General features: G+C 33.2%; 1 protein-coding gene across 1 annotated transcript in view; it reads left to right on the forward strand.

Annotated features, from left to right (window-relative positions):
- The window catches only part of LOC114327481 (rapamycin-insensitive companion of mTOR), a 156680-nt gene that overhangs the window by 100523 nt on the left and 28797 nt on the right, over positions 1–27360 (forward strand). Inside the window, exons 17-19 of the mRNA XM_050646921.1 lie at positions 12386–12623; positions 18670–18776; positions 25726–25903. Of these exons, the coding sequence (XP_050502878.1) occupies positions 12386–12623; positions 18670–18776; positions 25726–25903 (523 nt within the window). The remainder of the gene's footprint in view (positions 1–12385; positions 12624–18669; positions 18777–25725; positions 25904–27360) is intronic.

A 27360-nucleotide genomic window follows, 5' to 3' on the forward strand; every position in this document is an offset into this window, starting at 1 on the left:
AGATTTCCTAATTTGTAAGCTTTAAAAATTAGAATTACATAAGTACCTATGTCGTGTTTATTTTATGTACAACACATCACCAACACCGGCAATATACTTAGACAAGATACTGTCATTAATAATAAAATTTTCATTGTTATCATGTAATCACACAGAGTGTTGTATTATTTTAGTTGATTTTGGCCTACATGTGAAATTGAATAATATGTTAATTTTAAACTGCATACCCTATATTAGATGCCGTATTCTGGAAGATATTTAAATTATATTTCATTCCGTATAAGTATTTTCCATATCTTAACCCAACGGTTATTAAGTAAATTTAAGAACGCCACTTTTTGTTTGAATCTTTAAATCGCAATTACAAACAATTAAATGCAATGGCTACTTTGACGAAAACGAGCCTATTGTAGAAAAATATGTAAAAATGGGTATTTACAGAATAACATGGGAATTTATATTTACAGAATAACATGTGTATTGAGAATATTAACATGGAATTGAAGAGATTTTAAATATCTTCCATTATAAAGTATAGAATATCGAGTATGTCATTTAAAATAAGAACACTCTGTGTGATTAAATAATAAAAATGTGAATTTTATTAATGAAACTATCTTGACTAAGATATTTAAGTATATTGCCGGTGTTGGTGATGTGTTGTACATAACCACGACATAGGTACTTAATTCTAATTTTTAAAACTGACAAATTAGGAAATCTTTAAATATTTAAAAAATGAAGCTAGATAGGTATAGGAAACCCTAATAAGAATTGAAAGCTAAGTAAATTTTCTACTCGATAGACTAGTAAGATACAGGGTGTTCCATTTAAAATAAGTAAGTTATTACAGCTTGAATTTGTTAATAGAACAATCTAATATTTTGACCACCCTGTAAAAAGATAGGTATAGGAAACCCTAATACAAATTGAAAGCTAAGTAAATTTGCTACGCGATAGACTAGTAAGATACAGGGTGTTCCATTTAAAACAAGTAAGTTATTACAGCTTGAATTTGTTAATAGAACAATCTCATATTTTGACCACTCTGTAAAAAATTTTGTTGCAATAAGCATCCGTTTAAGTATGCTAAATAGTCTATTATTAAGATCCAAGAAAGAATTTGTTACTGATTCTTAGATTCGTAGATATTTATTTTTTTCTAAAACCTTACATTTTTATAAAAATCGAAATAAATCAAAACACCCTGTATTTAGGTATAGGGAACCCTTATGAAAGTATAGCTTATTTTTTAAGGTCAATTCAATAATGATATCAGATATAGGGTATTCCATAAGAAAAAATATAACTTTGATATACCACTCTTTTTTGGAACACCCTGTATAATTCACATTATTTTTAGGTTGTAGTATTAAAGGCCCTGTATATTTCTGTGAAGAAAATTTTTTAAAATATCAAGTGGTTTTCCGTACAGAGACCGAGGCGGATGAGATGAACCACCCTGTATATTTATTACAATTTTTCATCAATTATCATATACATAACATTACTTGGTAGTTGTGCGCCTAAAACACGGTAAAAAATAGATTTTTTTTAAAAAAGCTATTCAAAAAGGTTATAAGGAAGAATTGACCATACTTTGGCATAATTATTTATTACTAATAAATGCATTTTTATTTACTTTTTTTAAACCAGTTTGAAAGTGTAACTCATGCTCTTTCATTTGATACCTGTAGAATGGTTTTAAAATCATTTTTTTTTCTGACTTATATTATTGCAAAAAAAAGCTCTTTGGGATAAACAAGTTGAATAAAATTTAAACAATTGAATGAATCGCTTTGATCACGTATTACGCACCAAAGAGCCCTCATTTGACAAGAATTTCAAAGCTGTACACTTATTTTTATCATAGTTATTGCGAAATAACGTTCTTTCACAATGCAGGATTACATGAACCTCTGCCTGGAATACAGGGGTATATTCTCCTGTCCTAGTGGAATAGAAACGTTTATATTTCCAACATTATTGAATATGACCTGACCCTTGTGCAGTTTTACATCCGTCTATGTACTATGTATAATCTTACAGCCTTGGTTGTGTGTCCACTGACCCATACACCTCGATAAGTTAGAGGATTGCAGTTTTTTGCTACACCTTTGGTCGCCATACCTTTGATGCCTATGTAATTGTTTTACCACCATGTTATAAATTCAATTTAACATGTCTGGTATTAAACCCCATATTTTCCATGAGTGCATTAGGCTACCATTAACGTAATAACTATTCTCTTAGTTATTCGTTTTATCTGTTGATTTCAAGTAAGCCTCATTATATTACCTCAAGCTACTCATTAGATTTGGATTTGTACCATTTAGCCTCAATGGGCTCAATCCCTCTATCTAATCTCATTTGAAGTCCATTCTGTAACTACAGTCAGGCGTTGCATTATATCTCTGACTGTACCGTTAAATTTCAAGTGGGCTAAGATTACCAGATCCTCTGCATAGCCCAGAATATGGTATCTATTGTTACTAAATCTAGCTGTTAGCCTATCCATGACCAGATTTCACAAGAGAGAGAGAGAGAGAGATAATTATGGGAGCTATCTTATATAAAGCCCCCGCGGAGGGCCTCTGGCTACCTTTGCGGACACTCTATCTCCCAGTGATGTATTATACTTGTTTTGTCTATTGTTTTAGACGAATCATCCTTGTGATTTCTTCGTATGAGATGTTGTCGAATGCTCCCTTTATATTGAGAAATGCACCCAGCATCACCTCTTGGTTTTCAGTACTTCATCCGCTCTCTACAGTGATGAGCGCGCTAATAACCGGCAAAATAACGTAAAAGATGGAAAACATAGTACATTGCGAGACAAAAAAGAGATGAAACTAGTGGAGGTGGAAATTATCGTTCTAACGTTTAGACCACCTTTCGACGTCTGTAACAGGAGTATTTTATAAAATTCTACTGTCACGCTGACAGTGTTGTCATACTCCTCTGATACGTCTAAAGGTGGGAAACTATGTAATGTTAATTTATACGTTTATAACGATAATTTCCACCTCCACTAGTTTCATCTCTCTTTGTTTCGCAATGTATTCTGTTTTCCATCTTTTACATTATTTTGCCGGTTATTAGCGCGTTCATCACTGTATATGAGATACTCATACGCATACTGTCCCTGAAGTATCCAATTTTCAACCAGTACATAATTCCTAATGTGCCTAATGTCGAGCAGTTTTTCTGGAGTCTTCTATACAAATGACATCGGACTTATCGATATCTTTTTCATGTCAAGTTTTGCTAGGTTTTGGTATGTACCCCAGTCATAATAAGCTAGCCTGTAGTACCATACCGTTTTGTACAAAATATAATTTCCCTTCTGTAGAAATATTGTATAAATCTTGTCCGAACTCGGTGATGTATATGAGTCAAATGAGTTTATTACCCTTCTGGTGTTGTTCTGATCTATCACTTCTTTTGCCATACGTTAGTTTTGACTAGAACTATAATCAGGCAGTGTGCTGCCATCCGTCTAATGATATCGACGGATCCAGGGATGTTTATTTCGTTATATCTTATTCAAAAATATCCTGTTTATTCATAGGACCTTTCCTGGTAGTCATTGTTGGAATGCGCCGTGTCGGAGTTGAGAACGGATTTTAGTGCAGTCACTGAAGGTGGATTCGAGCTATTACCTTCGATTTCGTTGAACCTCCATAGATTTTTATGAAAATTGGTGAGTGGTTAGAGCAGTGGTGGGCAAACTTTTTTAATGGGGAGCCACAAAGTACAAGAAATTCTATAGGAGGGCCATAATTTAAAAAAAAATGCATGTTGTGTTAAAGCTATAAATGTAGACTCTCCATGTTGATGGACCCTTGGCGGGCCGGATTAAATGCTGTCGCGGGCCGTACTTTGCCCATCACTGGGTTAGAGGATACCTCAAAGAACAAAGGTGACATAGTGACAATTTGCGCTTTTTGCCTTTTAAGGGTGAAATCCACCCCTGTTTTAAAATTATGTTTTATATTTCTGAAAATGCAGTCGCAGAAGATTTTCACCTCTGATTTCGTTGAACCTCCATTGATTCTCATGAAAATTGGTGAGTAGTTAGAGGATACCTCAAGAAACAAAACTGATATGGTATGAATTTGCGCTTTTGAATTTTAGGGGTAAAATCCATCCCTACTTAAATATTATTTTTTATATTTCTGAAAGTGCACTCATCGAAGGTTTATCGTAAAAAATATTAAGTAGCTAGAGGATACCTCAAGAAATTAAGGTAATATGGTGCCAACATGCGCTTTTTGCATTTTAGGGGTGAAATTCACCCTTTTTTAATGGTAAAAATGCATATTTAAGCATTCTGGCGTAGGTAATCTAGTTTAAGCAAATAAAATAAATGTTTTTAACATTTTCATGCATAATTTATGATTTTATTTAATTTTTCAACCCTTTTAGCAACCTCCTTTTAAATCAAAAATCATACAAAAACATATTAAAAAAATTATTCTTAATTAAATATTTTCGCTGCCAACCTAATAAAATTTAACGTAATTGTTGCTGCAATTAATGTTGGACAAGGATCACCAATAACTCACAAATAAAAACAGTTAGATATGTGGAATGCTTATGAAATATTAACGTCCCAAAAAATAGCATTTCATTACGATGCTAAAATACAGAGTGCTCCATCTGAGAAAACTCAGAAAATACTCATTCAGTTTCGACCAACCCTGTATACTGAAATTAAACATTTAGCTATATTAATAATTTTTAACAATAGTAGACTGTATTAAAAATCATTTGAACATAAATATATTTTTTGATGTCAAATCATTACGATTATACAGGGTGTGAATATTGCTATGAAATTAATAAAAAAAACGTATTTATCTTTTAATCTAATTTGTATAACATTACAAAACCTTATATTTTAAGAAAAAATATCGAGGAGAATCCAAAAATGAAAAAATATACAAGGTGTTCCATTAAAAAAAGATAAGTTTGTTTCACCCCTTCAATACGGGTGGCCCCGTATATTAGGAAATAATTTCAAAATTCTGATCCTATCTACGCCCCAATCTTACCTAAATAATTTTTTTTCGTATCTCTTACGACAAACGTTGTATACATACAAATTATCTACTTTAAAAATTTTTTCAAAAAATGTTATTGGTTTTTTAACAATAACTTCGTTAACTTTTATGACATCAGGTTTATTTGGCAACCATTTTAAAGGTAATTGGAAGAGCTATAACACCATATTAAATTTAATGTTCTACATCCCTTATTTTTTAAAAGACAAACGGTAAAATGGCCCGAATTACATTGTTCTCGCAGTAAAATTTAGGATTCAAACGTTTTATCTCGGTTATTTTTTATCACACAAAAATAAAATAACAGTAAACGCTTTGCTAAAAAGAAAACTAAAATTTCATTCTTTATCATTTCTCACGTGTATCGAGTATTTTTGGAGTTATTTTCAAAAGAAAATTAAAATTACGAAAATTTGAAAAATTCTGATTTTTTTAAATTATGTTTTTTTTTTTCAAAAATCTGCATTTTGACCCGGTCAAAATTTTTGAGATTATTACTTCTATTAAAGTAAAGAAATTTTTATAGGGATTACTATTAATTTTAATTTTTGTGGAAATGACGTAGGTATGCTTTATTTTTGACTTTTTCCTAAAAAATTCGAAAGGGTCCTCTTATTTTCATCATAACTTGCTTAATTTTAATGATATCGACTTCTTCTACAGCTTTTATGATAGGTATTTCTAAGTACTTTAAAAAATGTTGGGTATGTATATTTAACAAAATACATCGTCTTCCTGTTATTTAAGCTTGCATACTTAGATTTGAGTACTCGCCGAAAAACAATATACAGTCCCTGCTCAATTTATTAGACTCACCATAGAAATATAAGTTTTTTTAATTTTAAACATCTTAAAAGTATGTTCAAAGTCATACGGAACTGCTGAATGGGTTAAATAGCAATTACTTAATAATTGTGCTACATTATTCAGTTGAAAATGGTAAAACTTTTTGTTTGCATTGTGAAAACTTGACAGATGCCAATAAAATGGACTAAAAGGGTGCAATGACTCAACTTTTTTCAACTTTAGTTTTTTAGTTAAATTGATGATTGGTGTTCAATTTTCGTAAAATTTGCAGTGGTGAATGTTAATATTGTTCTATATTAATGGTGGTTTTTAATTTGTTCATTTTATTTTAACATATTGATAGAAATATGATAATTTCTAAAAGACGAATATCTTCGATTAGAATTTTTTCAAATGGGTGCTTGTAAAACTCTTTCTGTTGAGCAAATCTCTTCTGTTACTGCTCTATTAGAAAATATCACATTTGTCAAAGAGAAATAGTAAAAAAATGTGGTGTATCTTATTCGTTGGTTCAAAGGTTGAGTCAAAAACCTAAAGAGAAATATCCTGTTACATTAATTTGGAGGGGTGGGTATGACAGAAAGATTTCACTCACCCCCAGAAGGCAACGAATTTTAAAGAATTTGGCTGTAAAACACAGAAGAGTCACCCAGAGCAAGATAAGGAATAAATTGGAAGACTCAGACTGTTCAGTATCGAAGTCCACTCTATGCCGAAATTTGTAGAGTATGGGATTCAAATGTCATAGGACAGTTAAGGAACCAACCTAACATTAAACTATCACCACAAATGCTCAAAAAACCCTTAGTTTGGGCCAATTTGCATAAAGACTCTACAGTCATATAATATTTATGCAAATTGGCCGAAACTAATCTTTTCTTGAGCATTTGTGGTGATGGTTTGGGTTCCATAACTGGCCTATGACATTTAAATCCCATACTGTACAAATTTCGGCGTACAGTGGAGTCCGATACTGAACACTCTGCTTTTTCCAATTTATTCCTTATATCGCTATGGGTGACTCTTCTGTGTTTTACAGCCAAATTCTTTAAAATTCATTGTCCTCTGGGGGTGACTGAAATCTTTCGGCCATACCGAATCCTCCATATCGATGTAACAGGATGTTTCTCTTTAGGTTTTTGACTCAACCTGCGAACTGACGATTAGGGTACACCACACTTTTTTGCTATTTCTCTTTGACAACATGTGATATTTCCTAATGGAGCAGTAACAGAAGACATTTGCTCAACAGAAAGATCTTTACAATCACCCATATATGAAAAAATTCCAATCGAAGATATTCGTCTTTTAAAAATTATCATATTTCTCTTAATATTTTAAAATAAAATGAACAAATTAAAAACTACCATTAATATAGAACAATATTAACGCTCACCACTAAAAATTTTAAGAAAATTTAACACCAATCACCAATTTAACGAAAAAAACTAAAGTTAAAAAAGTTGAGTCACTGCACCCATTTAGCCCATTTTATTGCCACCTGTCAAGTTTTCCCAATTCAATCAAAAAGGTTCACCATTTTTATCTTAATTATGTAGCACGATTATTAAGTAATTGCTATTTAACACATTCAGCAGTTCCATATGACTTTGAACATACTTTTAAGGTGTTTCAAATTAAAAAAACTCATATTTCTAGGGTGAGTCTAATAAATTGAGCAGGGACTGTACATTCATTTATCTATAACTAGTCCAGAAAGCCACTGCGCATCCGCTAGGAAAAATATTCTAATTCGGATTTTTTGCACAATCTTACTCAAAAAGGACCCCTTTTAACAAATTTGCATGTTGCCAGGACCAAAAGTTGGTCAAAAATTTTTTAAACGTTTTTTTTTTGTTTTTTTCCTAAAATTATTTTTTTTGCATGGAACAAAGTTTTTTTAGGTTTTTTTAATCATTCCAAACAGAAAAGGTCTTTAGTGACTTTTCTCTAAAGTTAATAGTTTTTAACATATAAACGATTAAAAATTGAAAAATTGCGAAATCGGCCATTTTTAACCCTTAAAAACTAAGTGAAAAACTGAAAATTTGAATGTTGCCAAGGTAGGTAGATATTCTTTAAACATCGATTGATGAAATCCCGAAGAGTTTTTTGCAATACAATATTCAAAACTCCTTTGTTTTTTAATTGCTAATCAAGCATACGCGACACTATTTTCCACCGTTGCATGTGTATACAGTATGGTGCAAACGAAAGGAATAAATTCGTTATTTCGTAAACTGGCGACTTTAAGTAAAAATCCTGAAACAGGTCGATTTTTATTGTTAAGTTATGATATTGTGGCATATATGGTATACTCGTGACGTCATCCATCTGGGCATGATGACGTAATCGATGATTTTTTTAAATGAGAATAGGGGTCGTGTGCTAGCTCATTTGAAAGGATGTGCAATTCTCTATTCAGTAATCTAAACATTTACATAACTATTTATACAGGTTGTCCAAAAAATTTTTATTAAATTAAATTATTTGACAAATTGACAAAAAATTAAATTATTGGACACCCTGTATAAATAATTATGTAAATGTTTATATTACTGAATAGAGAATTGCAGATCCTTTCAAATGAGCTAGCACGCGACCCCTATTCTCATTTAAAAAAATCATCGATTACGTCATCAAGCCCAGATGGATGACGTCACTAGTATACCATATATGCCACAATATCATAACTTAAAAATAAAAATCGACCTGTTTCGGGATTTTTCCTTAAAGTCACCGGTTTACGAAATAACTAATTTATTCCTTTCATTTGCACCATACTGTTTACACATGCAACGGTGAAAAATAGTGTCGCGCACGCTTGATTAGCAATTTAAAAACAAAGGAGTTTTGAATATTATATTATATTGCAAAAAGCTCTTCGGGATTTCATCAATCGATGTTTAAAGAATATCTACCTACCTTGGCAACATTAAAATTTTCAGTTTTTCACATAGTTTATGAGGGATAAAAATGGCCGATTTGGCAAAATTTCAATTTTTAATCGCTTATATGTCAAAAACTATCAACTTTAGAGAAAAGTCACTAAAGACCTTTTCTGTTTGGAATGATCCAAAAAACCTAAAACAATTTTGTTCCATGCAAAAAAAAATAATTTTAGGAAAAAAACAAAAAAAAAACGTTTAAAAAATTTTTGACCAACTTTTGGTCCTGGCAACATGCAAATTTGTTAAAAGCGGTCCTTTTTGAGTAAGATTGTGCAAAAAATCCGAATTAGAATATTTTTCCTAGCGGATGCGCAGTGGCTTTCTGGACTAAACTCATTTCGAATTAATTATAAAAGATTTTTCAAATAATAAATTTATTCCACTTTTTATTATCTTCATTTTTGGTATTGTTTTATAAGTTTTTCTCGAATTTTTTCTTTTTCTCATTGACTTTTTTTTGTACTAATTGCGCAAGCAAGTTTTGATAGTAAATTTAATTTAGGACAATTTTACGGCAATCCATCTTAATCGTAGATATGATACTTTCCGAAATATTCAAGATAAAAGGTTCAAAAATAGGGGTCTGTATCATCGATTTATTCTTGTTAATTTTGTTTCTGAATTTTTCACAACTTTTTCAGCTATATGATGTAGCTCAAATACCAGTTTTAACAATATTTTATATTTATATTTTTTTATGCTACTGGCCTGCTAAACCATAAGCAGGAAGTAATCACTTTCTTAAACCAGAATAAAATCGATGTACTGCTTGTTTCAGAAACCCACTTTACTGATCTAACTACGTTCAATATTCCGCTCTATACTACATACAGTACACCTCACCCCGATGGTACAGCTCATGGTGGCTCGGCCATAATCATACGAAGCTGTATATCACATCATGAATTGCCAAAATATACAACAGAAAAAATTCAAGCAGCAATTGTTCAAGTGAATGCAGCGCCATGGCACTTATAACATATCTGCAATCTACAGCCCACCTCGTCATGCAATCTCCACAGATGAATACAAAGCCTTCTTTCAATTACTTGGCAGTAAATTTGTAGCCGGGGGAGATTGGTATGCGAAACACACACATTGGGGCTCAAGACTCATAACAACAAAAGGTCGTAACCTTTTAAAAGCAATGACCGACAACAACTATGATTGCCACACCAACGGAATCCCTACTTACTGGCCAAGTGACCCCAGAAAACTTCCAGATGTGCTAGACTTTTACATATGCAAAGGAGAATCCAGAAACAACTGTCTAATAGAATCCAGCTATGATCTCTCATCTGATCATACACCAGTTATTATGAACAAGAGTACCACAGTTATAAACAACACACCCCCTCCTCGACTAGCGTCAAAAACACCAACTGGGCAGATTTTCAATATTACCTAGAAGAAAACATTAATCTTAATTTAATCAAATCTCCAGACGAGATAGATACAGCAGCTCAATATTTCACCACCCTTGTGCAAGAAGCGGCATGGCAATCTACACCACGAACTGAACGCAGACCGACACATACAACAAATGTTCCCCTACACATTTGGCAACTCATTGCTGAAAAACGTCGTGCGAGAAGAAACTGGCAAAGATCTAGAAACAACACAGATCAACATATATACAATAGACTACGTAGACAACTTGGAGTAGCCATCAAAGCTGCAAACAACTAAACCTTCGAACATTACATTACAAACCTTACAGCAAATGATCAGACGCTATGGCAGGCGACTAAGAAACTCAAAAAACCGTACACAACTATTCCTCCCCTCCATAAACCAAATGGTGAATGGGCTCGTTCCAACAAAGAAAAAGCGGACGTCTTTACTGAAATCTTACGAGTGTATTTCAAACCGAGCCACCAGACCCTGATGAAGAAGTGGAAGAACTAATTAGCGCAGCATGTCAAATGTCCCTTCCAATCAAAAGTTTTACTCCTATAGAAGTCAAGAAAGAAATAACCAAACTTAACTCACGAAAAGCTCCAGGTTATGACTTAATCTCGGCACAAGTACTAAAACAACTTCTTCGTAAGGCCATTATTATGCTAACAGTAATATTTAATCGCATGATAAGTTTATCATACTTTCCAAAAATATGGAAATTTGCAAAAATCATAATGATCCTTAAGCCAGGCAAAGCGCCCAATGAAGTAACATCTTATCGATCCATCAGCCTACTCCCAATCGTCAGTAAAGTTTTTGAAAGATTGCTGCTACAAAGAATATACGCAGATCATGAATTCCTAACATTACTACCAGAACATCAGTTTGGTTTTCGGGAAAATCACTCTACTACACAACAAGTCCATCGAATAGTAAATGAAATATCAAAAACTCTCGAAGAAAAGAAATACTGCAACGCTGTATTCCTAGATATCTCACAAGCGTTTGACAAAGTTTGGCACAGAGGTCTGCTTTACAAAGTAAAATTAGAACTATCTAGTAACTATTTCCTCCTAATCAAATCCTACTTATCAAATAGATATTTCTCAGTAAAATTTAAAGACCAACAATCCAGCCTCTGTCCTATTAACTCCGGAGTTCCGCAAGGTAGTGTTCTCGGGCCGCTGCTTTTCTCACTCTACACAGCCGATATACCAGAGTCTCATAATACTACGATCGCTTCCTTTGCTGATGACGTAGCAATACTAGCGGTAAATGAAGATCACATACAAGCCTCACATGACCTTCAACACCATCTGGACATACTCAGTGAATGGTACACAAAATGGCGAACAAAAGTAAATAAAACAAAATCATCTCAAATCACGTTTACAAACCGCCACAACACATGCCCACCTGTAAGAATGGAAAATGTACGAATACCAACAGTAACAGACGCTAAATACCTTGGCCTCCACCTTGACCAACGTCTTACTTGGAAAAAACATATACAGACTAAAAGAAGACAAGTAGACTTAAAATTTCGGCAAATGTATTGGCTCCTTGGACGCAGATCAAAACTCAACATCCAAAACAAAATTCTTCTGTACAAAGCAATACTCGAAACCTATTTGGTACTACGGACTACACCTCTGGGGCTGTGCAAAGTTAACATCACTGAATATCATCCAAAGATTTCAGTCTAAGGTTCTAAGATCAATAGTGGATGCACCATGGTATGTAACTAATCAAACACTTCACGAAGACTTAAATATACCTTTCATCAGAGAATAAATCCATCGAGCCTCGGAATCACAAAGCGAGCGTACCATTCACCATGACAATGACTTAGTAAGGGAATAATATATATGTGACAGGACCATAATGGTCCTGTCACAAGGAGACTAGATAGAACCTGCCCTCAGGACCTATTTTAAAACTTTAACATAAATAGAATAAGATGAGACATCATTGGAAGTCTCTTCTTCATGCAAAAAACACGGAACAAATTTACTTAATACTCTTTTAATGATGTAGATTTTGTAAATAAACATAATTACATAAAAAATATTTTTTTATAGAGTTCTATTAGAATAAGCTCACTTTTTAAGAGAATAATTTCGATTTTGCTAATTTTACGTTTTTTTTTTTTAATTTCAGAAGGTAGAAGAATCAGACAATCTACACTGCCTACAAGCAAAAGACCCCAGATTGGGTTTCATAAACGATCGTTATCAGAATCGAAAACTTTCGAAACTAATAACGGTTTTTATGAAGACATTCGCCCGCACCCTGTACCGTTTATTACGACCGGAAGACATAGAAATAGTTCCATGACAGAATCCACAACTTCCGGCGTTAGTTCGTGCGATTCTTTATTAAATAAGCCCGGTGTTGGGTAAGTGTAAAGTTAAATTTACTCCACGAAAAGATATTATTTCTTGGTGTGTACTTGTTGCTGAGAAATCACACTAAATTTTATAAAATCGATTATATTTCGCTTTATGTATGATTTCGATCTGGTATGTATCCAGAGTAGATTCAATTATCTATATATCTGTAACATATATTATACAGTGTGTCTATGTAAATAATATGAATTTGGCTCAAGAGTCATCATTCTCTTTGCCTTATCCCTATGCGGGGTCGGCTTCCCTAATTGCATTTCTCCACACAATTCTATCTTGGGTCATATCAGTGTTAATCCCCTTTACCAACATATCCTGCCTTATCGTGTCCCCCCCAAGTTTCTTTGGTCTTCCTCTCCTACTCCTTCCAGGAATCTGCACTTCAGCTATTCTTCGTATTGGGTGATTAACGTCTCAACGTTGAACATGACCAAACCATCTTAACCTATGCTCTCTCATTTTGGCATCAATTGGTGCCGCACCTAGACTTCCCCTAATATACTCATTTCTAATTTTATCTTTCTTTGTCACTCCACTCATCCATCTAAGCATTCGCATTTCCGCCACATGCATTCGTTGTTCCTCTTTCTTTTTCACTGCCCAACATTCAGTTCCGTTCGTCATAGCCGGTCTTATGGCTGTTTTATAGCATTTTCCCTTCAGCTTCATTGGAATTTTTCTGTCACACAACACACCACTCGCTTCTTTCCACTTCATCCATCCAGCCCTAATTCTACTGCATGCATCTCCATCTATTTCTCCATGACTCTGTAATACCGATTCTAGGTACTTAAAACTATTGCTTTTCACAATCATTTCACCATCCAAAGATACCATTTTATTTGTAGTAACTCCATCTTTAAATGAACATTCCAAATACTCTATTTTTGTCCTACTAAGTTTTAAACCTTTTTCCTCCAGAGCTTGTCTCCACTGTTCCAGTTTTTGTTCAAAGTCTCTTTCACTATTTCCTATTACCACTACATCATCAGCATACATTAGGCACCATGGAATGCTACCCTGTAGTTTCGCAGTTATCTGGTCCAAAACTAATGAGAATAAATAAGGACTAAGCACCGAGCCTTGGTGCATCCTACTTTCACCTGAAATTTATCAGTCTCTCCCACACCTGTCCTGACACTAGTCGTTACTCCCTCATACATATCTCTCACAATCTTTACATATTCGCCAGGGACTCCTTTCTTATTGAGTGTCCACCAAAGAATCTCTCGAGGAACTCGTATCATATGCTTTCTCAAGATCAATGAGTACCATAAGAGCGTTGGTCTCTTTATTCCTGTATTTTTCCATCAGTTACCTTACAATGAAAATTGCATCTGTTGTTGATCTTCCCTACATAAAGCCAAATTGATTATCGGATATTTCGGTTTCTTCACGTATCCGTCTATCAATTACTCTCTCCCATATTTTCATGGTGTGGCTAAGTAGTTTTATAGCCCTGTAGTTTGTACATTGTTGTATGTCTCCCTTGTTTTTGTAGACAGGTACTAATATACTGCTTCTCCATTCGTCTGGCATTTGTCCAACTTCCATAATTCTATTAAATAGACCTGCTAGCCAACTTATTCCTGTCTCTCCCAATGCTCTCCATACTTCCCCAGGAATATCATCTGGTACGACTGCTTTTCCTTTCTTTATTTTTTGAAGTGCTTGAGCCACTTCCTCGTTTGTTATTCTGGTAACCATTGCTGTTACTGTCTCCGTTAACTCCACAGGCTGTCTGTCAAATTCTTCATTTAATAAACTGTCAAAATACTTTCTCCATCTCTTTTTGACATCCTTTTCGTGAATTAGTATTTTATTATTTTCATCTCGGATACATCTAATCTGATTAATCTCTTGCTTTCTTTGCTCTCTGGCTATTTTATATATCTGTGCTTTGCCTTCCCTGGTATCAAGTTGATCGTATAGGTTTGAATACGCTTCTGCTTTAGCTTTTGCTGCTGCTACTTTCGCTTCCTTTTTGGCGACCATATAGTTTTGAAGATCTATGTCCGATCTAGTTTCTTGCCACTTTTTATATAATTTTTCCTTCTCTTTTATTTTTCCTTGTACTTCATTTGACCACCACCAACTCTCTTTATCCTCAAACTTCTTTCCTGACGTTTTCCCAAGTATTTCAATAGCCGTCTCTCTAATAATATTGGCCGTTTTTCTCCAAATTGTGTTAGGGCTTCCTTTCATGTTCCAACATATGTTTTCTACTATTCTTTCCCTGAATAGACCTTTCTCATCTTTTAGCATCCACCACTTGATTTTTTGTGGTCCTCTCCGATATTTTTGTTTAGTTTCGCTTTTTTACTTCGATGTCCAGAACAAGCAGCTTATATTGTTGGCTTACTGTCTCACTAACTATTACCTTGCAGTCCTTGCATTCACGTATGTCTTCTTTCCTTATCATGAAGTACGTCTCCTAATTGGCCATAGAAAGCTCTTCTTTCATTCTCACCCAGATCTGTTTGAGGAGCATACACACATACAACATTCAATACCTCTTTATCAATTACAAATTTCACTGACATCATTATAACACTCGTTCTTACAACTTCTACTACGTTATCTTTCATTTCACTATCAGCAATTATACCAACTCCATTTCTAGTGTTACTACTCCCTACATACCACAATTTGTATCCTTCACCTAGTTCTTTCGCCCTTTATCCTTTCCACCTAGTTTCTTGAATACAAGCAATTTGAACTCTTCGTTTGAGCGCATCCACTAACTCCAGATTCTTACCTGTAAGACTACCAAGATTCTAACCTGTAATGGTGTTCCCCCTGAAATAGTCCCCATCCGGAGATCCGAACGGAGGCTTATTTTACTTCCGGAATATTTTACTTCAGGAGATGCCATCATTGCAGTAATAAGTTTTTATTGAGTTGGAAAAGGTCTTTTCATTATTATGACCTGAAAAGATTTTTTGGATATTTGATGCCTGAATGCCGTTTCTATCAGCACCATACCCGGCACGTTTAGCCAATACACCACCAATGTAACCAAAGTGCAGATTACCCCACACCCGCCTGCATTTTTCTGTATAGGCCAGGATCCCTATTGTAAGGACTGCCCTATAAGCCAATGTACTGTTGTCCGTATCCCGCCACTAGGAGGCACGTACTTTATTCGGGAATTTGGCTCAAGAGTAAGGTACCTTTATATTTCACAATATCGAAAATTGTTATTATGAAAATTTGTTTATAATTAAAAACTAAGTTTTAATATACAATTACATCCTTCGAATTGAAAGAAAATTTGCATCATTTTTATTTATTACAAAATATATTTCTCCATTTCGATAGAAAAAAGGTTAACTCTAAAATGTTCGTTAGATTTTATTGTATTTTGTTTTGTGAAAATTTGCTTATCATTTTGTATCTGAATGGAAGAGTTATCTTTTTAGTAAAAAATAAGAATGGTGTTTACTATGGATAATTAAAGAAAAATTGCAAACATTTTTTTTTTTTTCAATTAGAAGGATGTAGTTGTATATTCAAACATATTTCTTAATTCCCAACAACTTTTCATAATAACAATTTTCGATATTGTGAAATATAAAGGTACTTTACTCTTTACTCTTGAGTGAAATTCATATTTTTTTACATACCAAAAGAATTGATTTTTTTCGTAAAATTAATAAAATAAAAAGTTTTTTCATATGATTCCAAGTTACGTAGAGACACTTAGCTCGAGCAAAAAACAATCTGACCTCAAAAAAAAATAAAGGAAGGATGCAAATTTGGGAATAGCTAGGTGAAATTGTCTATTATTATACAAGGAAAAGTTTACAATTCTACATCTCCTCCATTTTACAAAAATTGGGAAATGCGGGGTGAAAAATATTTTATCGGGGCTGAAAAAATATACATGCACTTACTTTTACTTTTTCGTGTTTGGATCCGACTACAATTTTTCTGACCAATATCGGGCTACGTCTACACCCTTTGTATTTGCGAGCAATAAATCATCGAGGGTGCACTGTGATGGGCAAAGTCTGCATACTCTCGGATGCTCCACGCTCTGTATTTCCCCACATTCACAAAGTGCGTCGATATCTGTCTTGATGCCCCATTTAATAAGGTTCTGTTTTACAGGGGCAACACCTGTGCGTATTCGGTCGAGTGTCCGCCAGGTTCTCCAGTCCAGGTTCATTCCTTTAGGTCGTTCTGGATGTAGGGGGAACAGTTCGGGTGGTTCGACGCTGACATTTCTCATAAACCTTTTCCTTGATTTAAGTCGGCTGATTCCTGGCGGTTCGTCAAACCCGTATAATTGGTGCCTTTCAATACTATACATGCAAAATAAGTCCGAAATTGGATAATATGACTAATTCTAAGCAACTTTTGTTGTATAGAGTTTTTCACCAAGTTAATACTTCTCGAGTTATTTGTGAGTGAATATGTTCATTTTTAACAAACAAAAACATGTTTTTGGACGGTTTCTCGCAAACAACTCAAAAAGTAAGTATTTTATCGAAAAAAAAAATATTCTTAGCAAAAATATAGCTTGTAAAAAACTGAAAAAAAATGGTATATGTATGAAGTCTGTAGGTAGATCCAGTAGAAACAGAGTTGTAAATTCCAAATCGAATATTTCAACGTGAGATAACCTAAAAACGGAGCACTTTACAGGGAAAATTCATTACAACTTTTTTAAAGTGTTTAAAAAAGGTTTATTTTTGTTTTTTAAAAGAACTTCTAACATTAAAAATAAATGAGTTACGCTCAAAATATTGTTGGTCCCTTTTATTTTTTGGTAAAAAAATCGCGAAAATCACCCCGTAATTAGCATCTCGAATAAATTTAATCGTTACCGCTTCACAACTTACTTTTCTTATGTATTCTTTATATTATGATTTGTAAGTTTCATCGGTTCAAAGTGATTATATTTAAAAAGAATGTAGTTAAAATGGCTTGAACGAGTAACTAATCACGAGTTTATGCAAATGTTGAACAGTCATAGCATAACCAATTTTTGTCGTAACAAGAAAACAACAAATGCAAAATATTCAGAAAAGCAAGACATAGATACATTTTATTACTCTTCATTTTTCGTGTTACTAATAATTTTTAAGTTATTTTAAAAAAAAATTGGATTTTTTTTTCAAAACTAAAAAGAAAATTTTAAATTAAAACCAAATTTTTTCAAAAATGGACACTTTGAACCAATGAAACTGAAAGAGATGATATAAACAAAACATTAGTAAAGTAACTTGTGAAGCGGTAACGATTAATTTTATTTGGAAAGCTAATTAGGGGGTGATTTTCGCGATTTTTTTACTAAAAAATAAAAAAATAAACCTTTTTTTAAACCCTTTAAAAAAGTTTTAATGAGTTTTCCCCGAAAAGTGCTCTGTTTTTTGGTTATTTCACGTTGAAACATTCGATTTGGAATTTGACGAAGAAGAACCTACATTTCATTAGCTGCAACTCTGCCTCTACTGGGTCTATAGACTTCATACATACACCATTTTTTCACTTTTTTAGAAGCTATATTTTTACTAAGAATATTTCTTTCGATAAAATACTTATTTTTTGAGTTATTTGCGAAAAACCGTCCAACCGGATGATTTTTTTTTTGTTAAAAATTAACATATTTACTCGTAAATAACTCGAAAAGTATTGACTTAGTGCAAAAACTCTATAGATCAAAAGATGCTTAAAATTGGTAATTTTATCTAATTCCGGACATATTTTGAATGTATATTTTTTCACCCCCGATAAAATATTTTTCACCTCGTATTTCCCAATTTTTGTAAAATGGAGGGGAATGGAGGAGAATTGTAAACTTTTTCTTATATAGTAGGTAATAGACGATTTCAACTACCTATTCCCAAACTTTCATCCCCCCTTTATTTTTTTGGAGGTTTTCGTAAAGTTGTGTGTTCTTTGATCGGGCTAACTGTATAATTTCTATCTATTTAGTCTTACAGTAAAATAGCAGATCGGTATATCTTTAATATGAATATTAAAACACTTCTTAAATGTAGTTTTTATTTATTTATTATTTGTTTTTAGTGGTACCTACGTGAAAACTTTAAGTCCTATTCCAAGTTCCTCTAGTTTAAGTACGTTACAATTACCTCCACAATTCAAAAGAGTTTCTCACAGAATATCATCTACAAGTAAGTATTATGATGAGTTTATAAATTTGTGTTTAACTTAATGTACGCGCTACGTACCCAGGGCAGACCTTCATTATCGTACCATTTCGACTGGAGAGCATTCTTTACATAATTATTCACTCCGTCAGTCACTCAGCAGTAACAGATGTGTACAATGTACTGAATTATTTCATTCATTAAGCGTTACAATCCCTAGGGATTGTAGCTGACGCCATGACCTTCAAAGTCATATTCTTGGGTGAGGTGGATTATTTATCTATGCCCTTTATCAGTGGCGTACCAATAGATCCAGTTGGGATGCGGGCCGCCCGCCCAATTAAAACACACATTGTATATCAAAAGTTTTTAATAAACATTAAAAAATATTTATCATAAAAACTCTAATGCTAATTTTAAACAGTAAATTAATATTAATCCTATCGTTTTTCGTACTGACATGACTGATCACTTTACTCCAGCAGTTTTTATAAATAATCAAAATCAAAAATTTTCTACATCTAAATCTCCAGTCATAGTTAAAAACCTTAATATGGGAAAACTAAAACAGCTTTTAAAAAATAAACATTGGAATAATATTTATATTATGAACAAAATAGATTCTTAATTGTATATGATACATTTAAAATAAGTTAAATAATTACATACCAACCTCTAGGGAGATAAAACGCTTAAATAAAAAAAATATCAAAAATAAAACCTTGGATAACGGTGGGGTTGATATCTTTAAGGGGGGGGTATAGTATTTTTGATTTTTTTTTCGATTTTTTTTTATTGGCTTATTCGATTTTAAATATTTTCAAGAGTATACCATTAAAATTTCAAGTTAATCCGAGCAAAATTGACAGAGATAGGGACATGCACAAAAAATTTCTTAGTATTATTGACAAAACTACATTTTTTTTTAAACGCGTTTTCTGAAAAACATTTTTTTTTGAAGCGGTGTACATCATAACTCAAAAAGTAATGCACCGATCTTTCTGAAATTTTGCATACTTCTTTTTTAGATATTTTACTAGGTAGTGACGTTGAGTTTTTACTTATTTTAACAATTTTTTTTATATTACCATTTTTATCTTTACCGGACACACTTCACTTTTTTTTTCTTTTTTCGATTTTTTCACTTTAAAGTTATACCAAGAATTTAAAAATCAATATAAGCATAAAAACTCGACGTCACTACCTCAAGAAACTATTAAACTAAAATAATCTTTTTGGTTTGTATATTTCGGATGATTCTGTCCGAAGATATAGTGTACACCGCAAATCATCTTTTTTTTTTGGATCGTCTACTTAAAAATGACGCCACCACATCATTTTAAACATTTTTCAATAAAAATTTAACTGAATAATCTTCAAGTGTTGTTCTCTAAGATAACCTTTTACCCATTTAACTTAACCCCACCACTTTCAAGGGAAAACGTTTTAAAATTATGCAAAAAACGCAGAATTAACTATACCCCCCCCTTAATGAAACGACGAGATTTTCTTAAAAAGAAATTATTAAAGCAATTTTCGCCAACTGTTAATTATAAAAACTATAAAAATAAGCTTAATAGTTTGTTAAAAAAAACCAAAAACAACTTATCAAAATAAAATTCATGAAGCTGGTGCAAACACAAAAAATGTGGAATAAACATCTAAAAATATTGAACACATATTAATGATCAGAGTAAAGTTTAAATAACTATTTTTGACTGAATCATTTAAAACTAAGTTAAGACTATATGAAGCGCTGTGAACATGAGGAGCGTTTTGATATCTTTTCGAAATTTTGGCTTGAACGCCATTATAAACGGCAGTCATGTTTGCTACACCATCACATCCTTGACCCCGCGGTTTGTCCATGCATATATTTAATTTAGTTAATAATTTAGCCAAAATTGTATTGCTAAGTGTACTACACGCAGTTTGGTCAGTTATTGGAATAAATCCTAAAAATGATTCGTTAATAATTATTACATCCAACACATTTTCTTCGGCATACACAACTTCGACATATCGAAAAACTAACTAAGTTGGTCTGTTTTGAAATGTCTTGAGTTGCATCTATAATATTATCGAAAAAAAATGGAGATGCACTAATATTATGAAGCAGTTCACTTTTAATTGAGTTTCCAAGCAAATCTATTACCTTATTTTGAATTTTCAAATTTTCAAAAAGCGCGTTAAAGCTGGCGCCTGTGGGGCCCGGGTCCTGGTTCCGCGGAACCATGCTCAGTACGCCACTGCCTTTATAGCTTGGTGTGTATATTTGCTGCTGTCAGGAATATTTTCCATTTCTTCCTATTCTTACACTGAACTTTTCAGTCTTTCACATTCATTGTTGTTATATCTTCTACATCATCCAGCCATCACATTTTAGGCTTACCTCAACACTTGGGTCATAGTGGTGTCCAGTTAGTTATGCTTCTCAGCATATCTGAATGTGGGCGTCTCTATGTATGTTCTATCCGTTCTAAGCAAAGAGCTTTTATGCATATGACTATATTTTGTCCCTTTGTTCTTCTTCAGTTTTGGCATTTGTTTTCATTCTTCTTTTTCTCTTGTTGCATTGGGGCCCAGTATCATTCTCATTATTTTTCTTTCAAATTTCAGACGGCTATCTTCCCCTTTCTTGTTAATCGTCGTTGTTTCCATCCCATATGTAACAACAGGTTTTATATAGGTTCATCTTTGCTCTCAGATATCTATTCATTCCATATGGATACAATTTCAAATTTATGGTTCTGTGTTGTTAAGTATTTCTTGAGTTGTGTGTCGTGGCCTCCTAACGTCTTGTATTTTGTTTTGAGTTAGTTTATCTCTAGTCATATTCTCTTTGTTTCCTTATCTAATTTTTCAATTGCCCTTATAAGTGTCATCTGTCATCTTCGTCTTTTACTTTAGATGACTAGATCATCTGCATAATATACTTGAAGTTGATCTGTAATAATGCTTTTGTTTGCGAATTTATCCTCCTTATTATTGCTTCCAATATCAGGTTAAACAGTGTCAGAGTCACCTTGTTTCATGCTTTTGTTTAGTTTGAACTCCTTAGAAGTTGTTCCGTTGAAACTGATCTTTGTTGTGGTGTTCTTTAGGGTCACTAATGCTCTAGCTCTTCCAATGCTTCTTTTAGCATTTTCGTCCGATTAATTATATCAAAAGAGCTTTTGAAATCTCTGAATATTATTTTCCTTGTGTCATTTCTCTGTTGTGTTTTCTCGATTTTTGAATTATTTGCTTCACTGTATGTATGGAATTAATCGTCGATCTCTTCGGTCTGAACCCGTTCTGGTATTCACCTAATGTTTGTTCAGCGCATGATTAAAGTCTCATTTTTAGTAAATGGTCTGTGTAATTATATAAAAAACACAATCAGGCCACTGTTCACCTCTTTGGGTAAAGTCGGCACATGAAACGTGCGGGAGTTTGATCTTTCTGTGTACCGGGTGTCCCAATAAGAATGGCTGTCGGCCATATCTCAGGAACCGTTTATAGTACAGCTTTGAAAAAAATATTAATAACAAAAGTTGCCTCGGGAAAGGCCTGGAAATTATTTTCATAATTGTAGGCTCATCGCTAGAGGGCATAATTGAATATCAAAAAGTAAAAAATCAAAATTTTACAAAATTTGTCTAATGAAAGGGCACTGGAACTTCGATTATCGTAGTCTTCATAAAATTCTGCGCATATTTGGTTTCACAAGTTTAAGTCTACCTCTGCAAATAAGAGGTGGGGGTAAGTAGGAACCTTGTTATGAAAAAATGGCTCTGTAAGTCCGGTTCTGCTTAATCGAATTTCGCAAACTTGGTCTTGTTGAAAACAGCTCTTTTTCCTCAATGTAAGAGTTATAATTTCGAAACAGCCTAATGAGTAATATGTCAGCTAGGAGGCGTTATTTAATTATTTTTAGAAATCTAGTTTTCTTTGGAAAATATTAAATACAAGTATGCATTTTTATTCCTTTATTACAAAACTAGACCAAATTAGCAACAGAATAGCGAAAACCGCATGTCGATACATTTTTTTAACCTTGAGATATCTTAAGAAACATGTAAATTTTAAACATAACTGGTACTGTCACCGGTAAACGAAGTTAAGGAAAAGTGGTGTGCTATGGAAAAAACAAAAAAACATTTTCCAAATGTAAACGTATATAATTAATTAAAGCGATAAGAAAACAACACTATAAAATATAACAAAGAAATAAAAACAGCTACTTGCTTAGTGACGACCTAAATGTTCAAATTGCTGCCTATCATTTTTGATGCAAATATTTACTCTTTAAGAGTATATTGAACAGCAGTCTCAATTTCTGTTCTTGCAATGCTTTGCATGGCGTTTCGTATTCTCTGGATCATGTTTTCTCGAGTAGTGGGCCTAGCGACAAAAACAAGGTCTTTAATCCGCCCCATAAATAAAAGTCTAAATTAGTTAAATCTGGTGATCTGGCTAGCCAAAAAATAGGCTTCCACGTCCTACCCATCTATCAGCGAATGATTCATCTAAAAAATCTCTTATTGTCCTTTTCATGAGCATTTTTCAGTGCGTAACAAATGATAGGAAAAAGGGTAAGTCCGTGATAATACACATTTATGACATTTATTCTAACATAACATTTTAGTTAAAACTGACAGTTGTCACATTTTATTTTCAATTTGGAATAAAAACAAATCAAATGTGTTTCTTGCATTTATAAAATGGTATTTTTCTTTGATTTGTATAGTCTTATAAATTATACAGATTATCTTTGTAATATTATTATATAATTTAAAAAAAAATACTTTTTTTTATTATTCGTTATCTATCGACAACTAGAATAACTAGAATAAATGTTGTAAATGTCTGTAATCACGGACGTGCCGTTTTTTCTGTCACATACAATTTAATGCGTTAGAAAGAATTCGAAAAACTGTGACGCACTGAAAGATGATCATGAGAAAAAGAATACTACCCTGGAACATTGCGCGGGACAACCATCGTGCTCAAACAACATGGATCTACGAACTGCTAGCGGTACATCTTCCAGAATAAGAGGCAATTCATTCCTTAAAAAAATTAGATAGCGTTCACTAATAATAACATTATCGAAAATAAAGGGTCCAATTATCTGACCATCACCAGATTTAACTGTTTGGTATGGGTACGGTTTGGTATTTTACTTTTATACTTTTATTTAGGTATAGGATTCAACACATTGTATTTGCAGCTAGGCCCATTTATCAAGATTGCTGAAAGATGATCATGAGAAAAAGAATACTACCCTGGAACATTGCGCGGGACAACCATCGTGCTCAAACAACATGGATCTACGAACTGCTAGCGGTACATCTTCCAGAATAAGAGGCAATTCATTCCTTCAAAAAAATTAGATAGCGTTCACTAATAATAACATTATCGAAAATAAAGGGTCCAATTATCTGACCATCACCAGATTTAACTGTTTGGTGTGGGTACGGTTTGGTATTTTACTTTTATACTTTTATTTAGGTATAGGATTCAACACATTGTATTTGCAGCTAGGCCCATTTATCAAGATTGCTGTTCAATCTAGTCTTGAAAGAGTAAATGCTTGCATCAAAAATGATGGGCAATAATTTGAACATTTAAGTCGTCACTTGGGCCGGCGTAGCCGAGTGGTAGTGTGTTAGGCTAGCGTACCGGTGGTACGGAGTTCAAATCCTACCGCCGGCAAGAACAACTAGACATTTTTAAATGTTTATAGGCCCCAGGTCGACTCAGCCTGAATAAAATGAGTACCTTGGGTAAAACCAGGGGTAATAATAGGCGGTTGAAGCGTAGCACTGGCCCTGTTACCTTCCTTGTATACCGTAGGTCCTAGATATAGCAGACTACCCTGCTATACTCCCAAAGCCACGTGAGCGGTATAAAACGGGAGACTATTATTATTATAAGTCGTCACTTAGTAGTTGTTTTCATTTCTTTGTTATATTTTTATAGTGTTGTTTGTCTTATTGTTGTTTTAGTTAATTATATACGTTGAGATCTGGAAAATGTTTCTTTGTTTTTTCCACAGCACACTACCTTTCCTTAACTTCGTTTACCGGTGACAGTAACAGTTATGTTTAAAATTTACACGTTTCTAAAGATATCTCGAGATAGAAGAAAGGTATCGACATTCGGTTTTCGCTATGCTTTTGCTAATTTGATCTAATTTTGTAATACAGGATTAAAAATGGATACATACTTGTATTTAATATTTTCCAAAGAAAACTAGATTTCTGAAAATAAAAAGAGGAAAAAGAGCTGTTTTTAACAAGATCAAGTTTGCAAAATTCGATTTAGCAGAACCGGATTTACAGCCATTTTTTCATAACAAGGTTCTCACTCACCCCCACCTCTTATTTACAAAGGTAGACTTAAACTTGTGAAATAAAATATGCGCAGAATTTTATGAAGAATGCGATGATCGGATTTCCAGTGCCCTTTCATTAGGCAAATTTTGATTTTTTAATTTTTAATATGCAATTACGCCCTCTAGCGGTGATATGAAAATAATTTCCAGTACTATAAACTATAACTCCTGTACTTCCTGTATAATTTCTGTACTATAAACGGTTCCTGGGATATGGCCGAGAGCCATTCTTATTGGGACACCCGGGACATGCGTATTTTACAGTACTAATATTTTAATAATATAATAGTATTATCAGATCCAATATAAGGAAACGTGAAACAAGATTCTATAGAGCGTTTCACGTTAAGAACAGAGCGTTGAATCGTATATCGGCAGTCAGTAGCAACACCTGCCTGATAGTTTTGGCAACACTGATCTGCATAAGCCAAACGTTCCGTGCTTAACGTAAAATAAAGTATAGTCATAATTTTTCACTAACGTAAAATATTTCTGAAGCTTTCCAATTATTGGCTTAAAGAATGGAGGAATGCACGTCAAAATTGTATGATATCATGAACATAAGTTTTAAAAAATATATTTTATTTGTAGGTACCACAAATTCCGATATCTCAACGTCATCGTTAACTGGTAGTGCGTCGAATGAATTAAGTGTTCAAAACCTCGTAGGATACAATACGTTAAGACTTCTGCGACGAATGGAAGGCATGAATTACGATAAAATAAATTATGACGATTATTATTCATTTAATGCAGCTTCCCATCCAAGGTAAGTTGACAACAAGAAACATATTTTTTATTATCTCCCTTTTTTTTATCAATAAAATTATAAATTTAAATGGTAAGGTAAAATTTGTAAGAAACACCTATAAGCATAAACAAGAAAGAAAAGCTAAACGAACGAAGATACATCAAAAGCCTAGATGAAAAGAGTACCCAAGACTTATTCAAAAATAGAGTAAATGAGAAACTACAAATCTTCTCTCCCCCCCCCCCCTAAAAATATCGATCAATTATACGAACATAAAAAGCAAGCTAAACAAACTATACTGGCGGGATAGCAAAGTAGAAAAGTAGAGGAAGAAATAACATGTAAAAGGCAACTACACCAACAATATTAATGTACCAAATTGCTACAAGACAAAATAAAATATGTATAAAGAAAAACAAGCGGACGTACGAAGAAAAATTTCTTGATTTCTTGAAGAATTTCTTAAAAAAAAGAATGTGTGTGTACTTTGTACGCACGTAAGAATATATTCTTCTATTATATAGGTAATTTCAACGAAGTAAATATACTTAACAGGTTATTTGTATTTTATTTAAAAATTAAACTAACTTTCTTATCTACCACTTTCAAAATTTTTTTATTAAAACAACCAAAAATAAAAAAAATATGAATCGCCCAGGATTTGAACCCGCGTCATTCCAAACTCGGAGCTAACGCCCTACCAACTACACCAGCGAGGACATGTAAGCTTCGGATATAATTACACAACACGGCGAGAAATACATAATATTTTATTATTTTACTACAGAGAAACACAAATCCAAAAACACAGGAATTATAATAAATAATACATTTACTAAAAACACTAAAATATTCTTTTAATGACTTATTTGCACGGATACAGATACATAAATACCTATCTTGAAAGATTAGCAAGGAACTACATACTGTCTGTGTACGCAGGCGCGCAGATTTATGTACAATTTTGCCCTCAATCGAATCGCGCCTAAAGAAGAATATCTTCAAAAAGAAGTAGAATTAGTCTTAGGAAAGAAACTGCCAACGCATAAAGACTTATTTAGTAGGAACCAGAAGCACTGATAGCTGAAAATTGATAAACAATTTGAGGAAAGAAAAGAATAAAGACAAAATACAGTGGATGAAGACTGGGACGGGACAAGTATTTCAAAGAACTTTTAGAGAAAATTTAAGAACATGGAAACCAAAACGAAGATAGAAATGATTACCAACGAACGCATGAGGGAAATAATGGGAATCAAACAGTTCACTTAGCAACAAAACAACTTATCTGGTTCGGATATATTATACACAGAATTGATTAACAGCGAATACTAAAGGAAATACTAAAATGGCAAATAGAAAAAACAAAACGAGGTAGGCCGGGAACAAGGTGGAGAGTATCACTATGAATGAAAGAAAAATGAGCTACTTTGGTCACACTAAGAAATAAAAAAAATGAGTTGATGGGATTACTT

The sequence above is a fragment of the Diabrotica virgifera genome, chromosome 3 (assembly GCF_917563875.1).
Source record: "Diabrotica virgifera virgifera chromosome 3, PGI_DIABVI_V3a".
Taxonomy (NCBI): Eukaryota; Metazoa; Arthropoda; class Insecta; order Coleoptera; family Chrysomelidae; genus Diabrotica; species Diabrotica virgifera.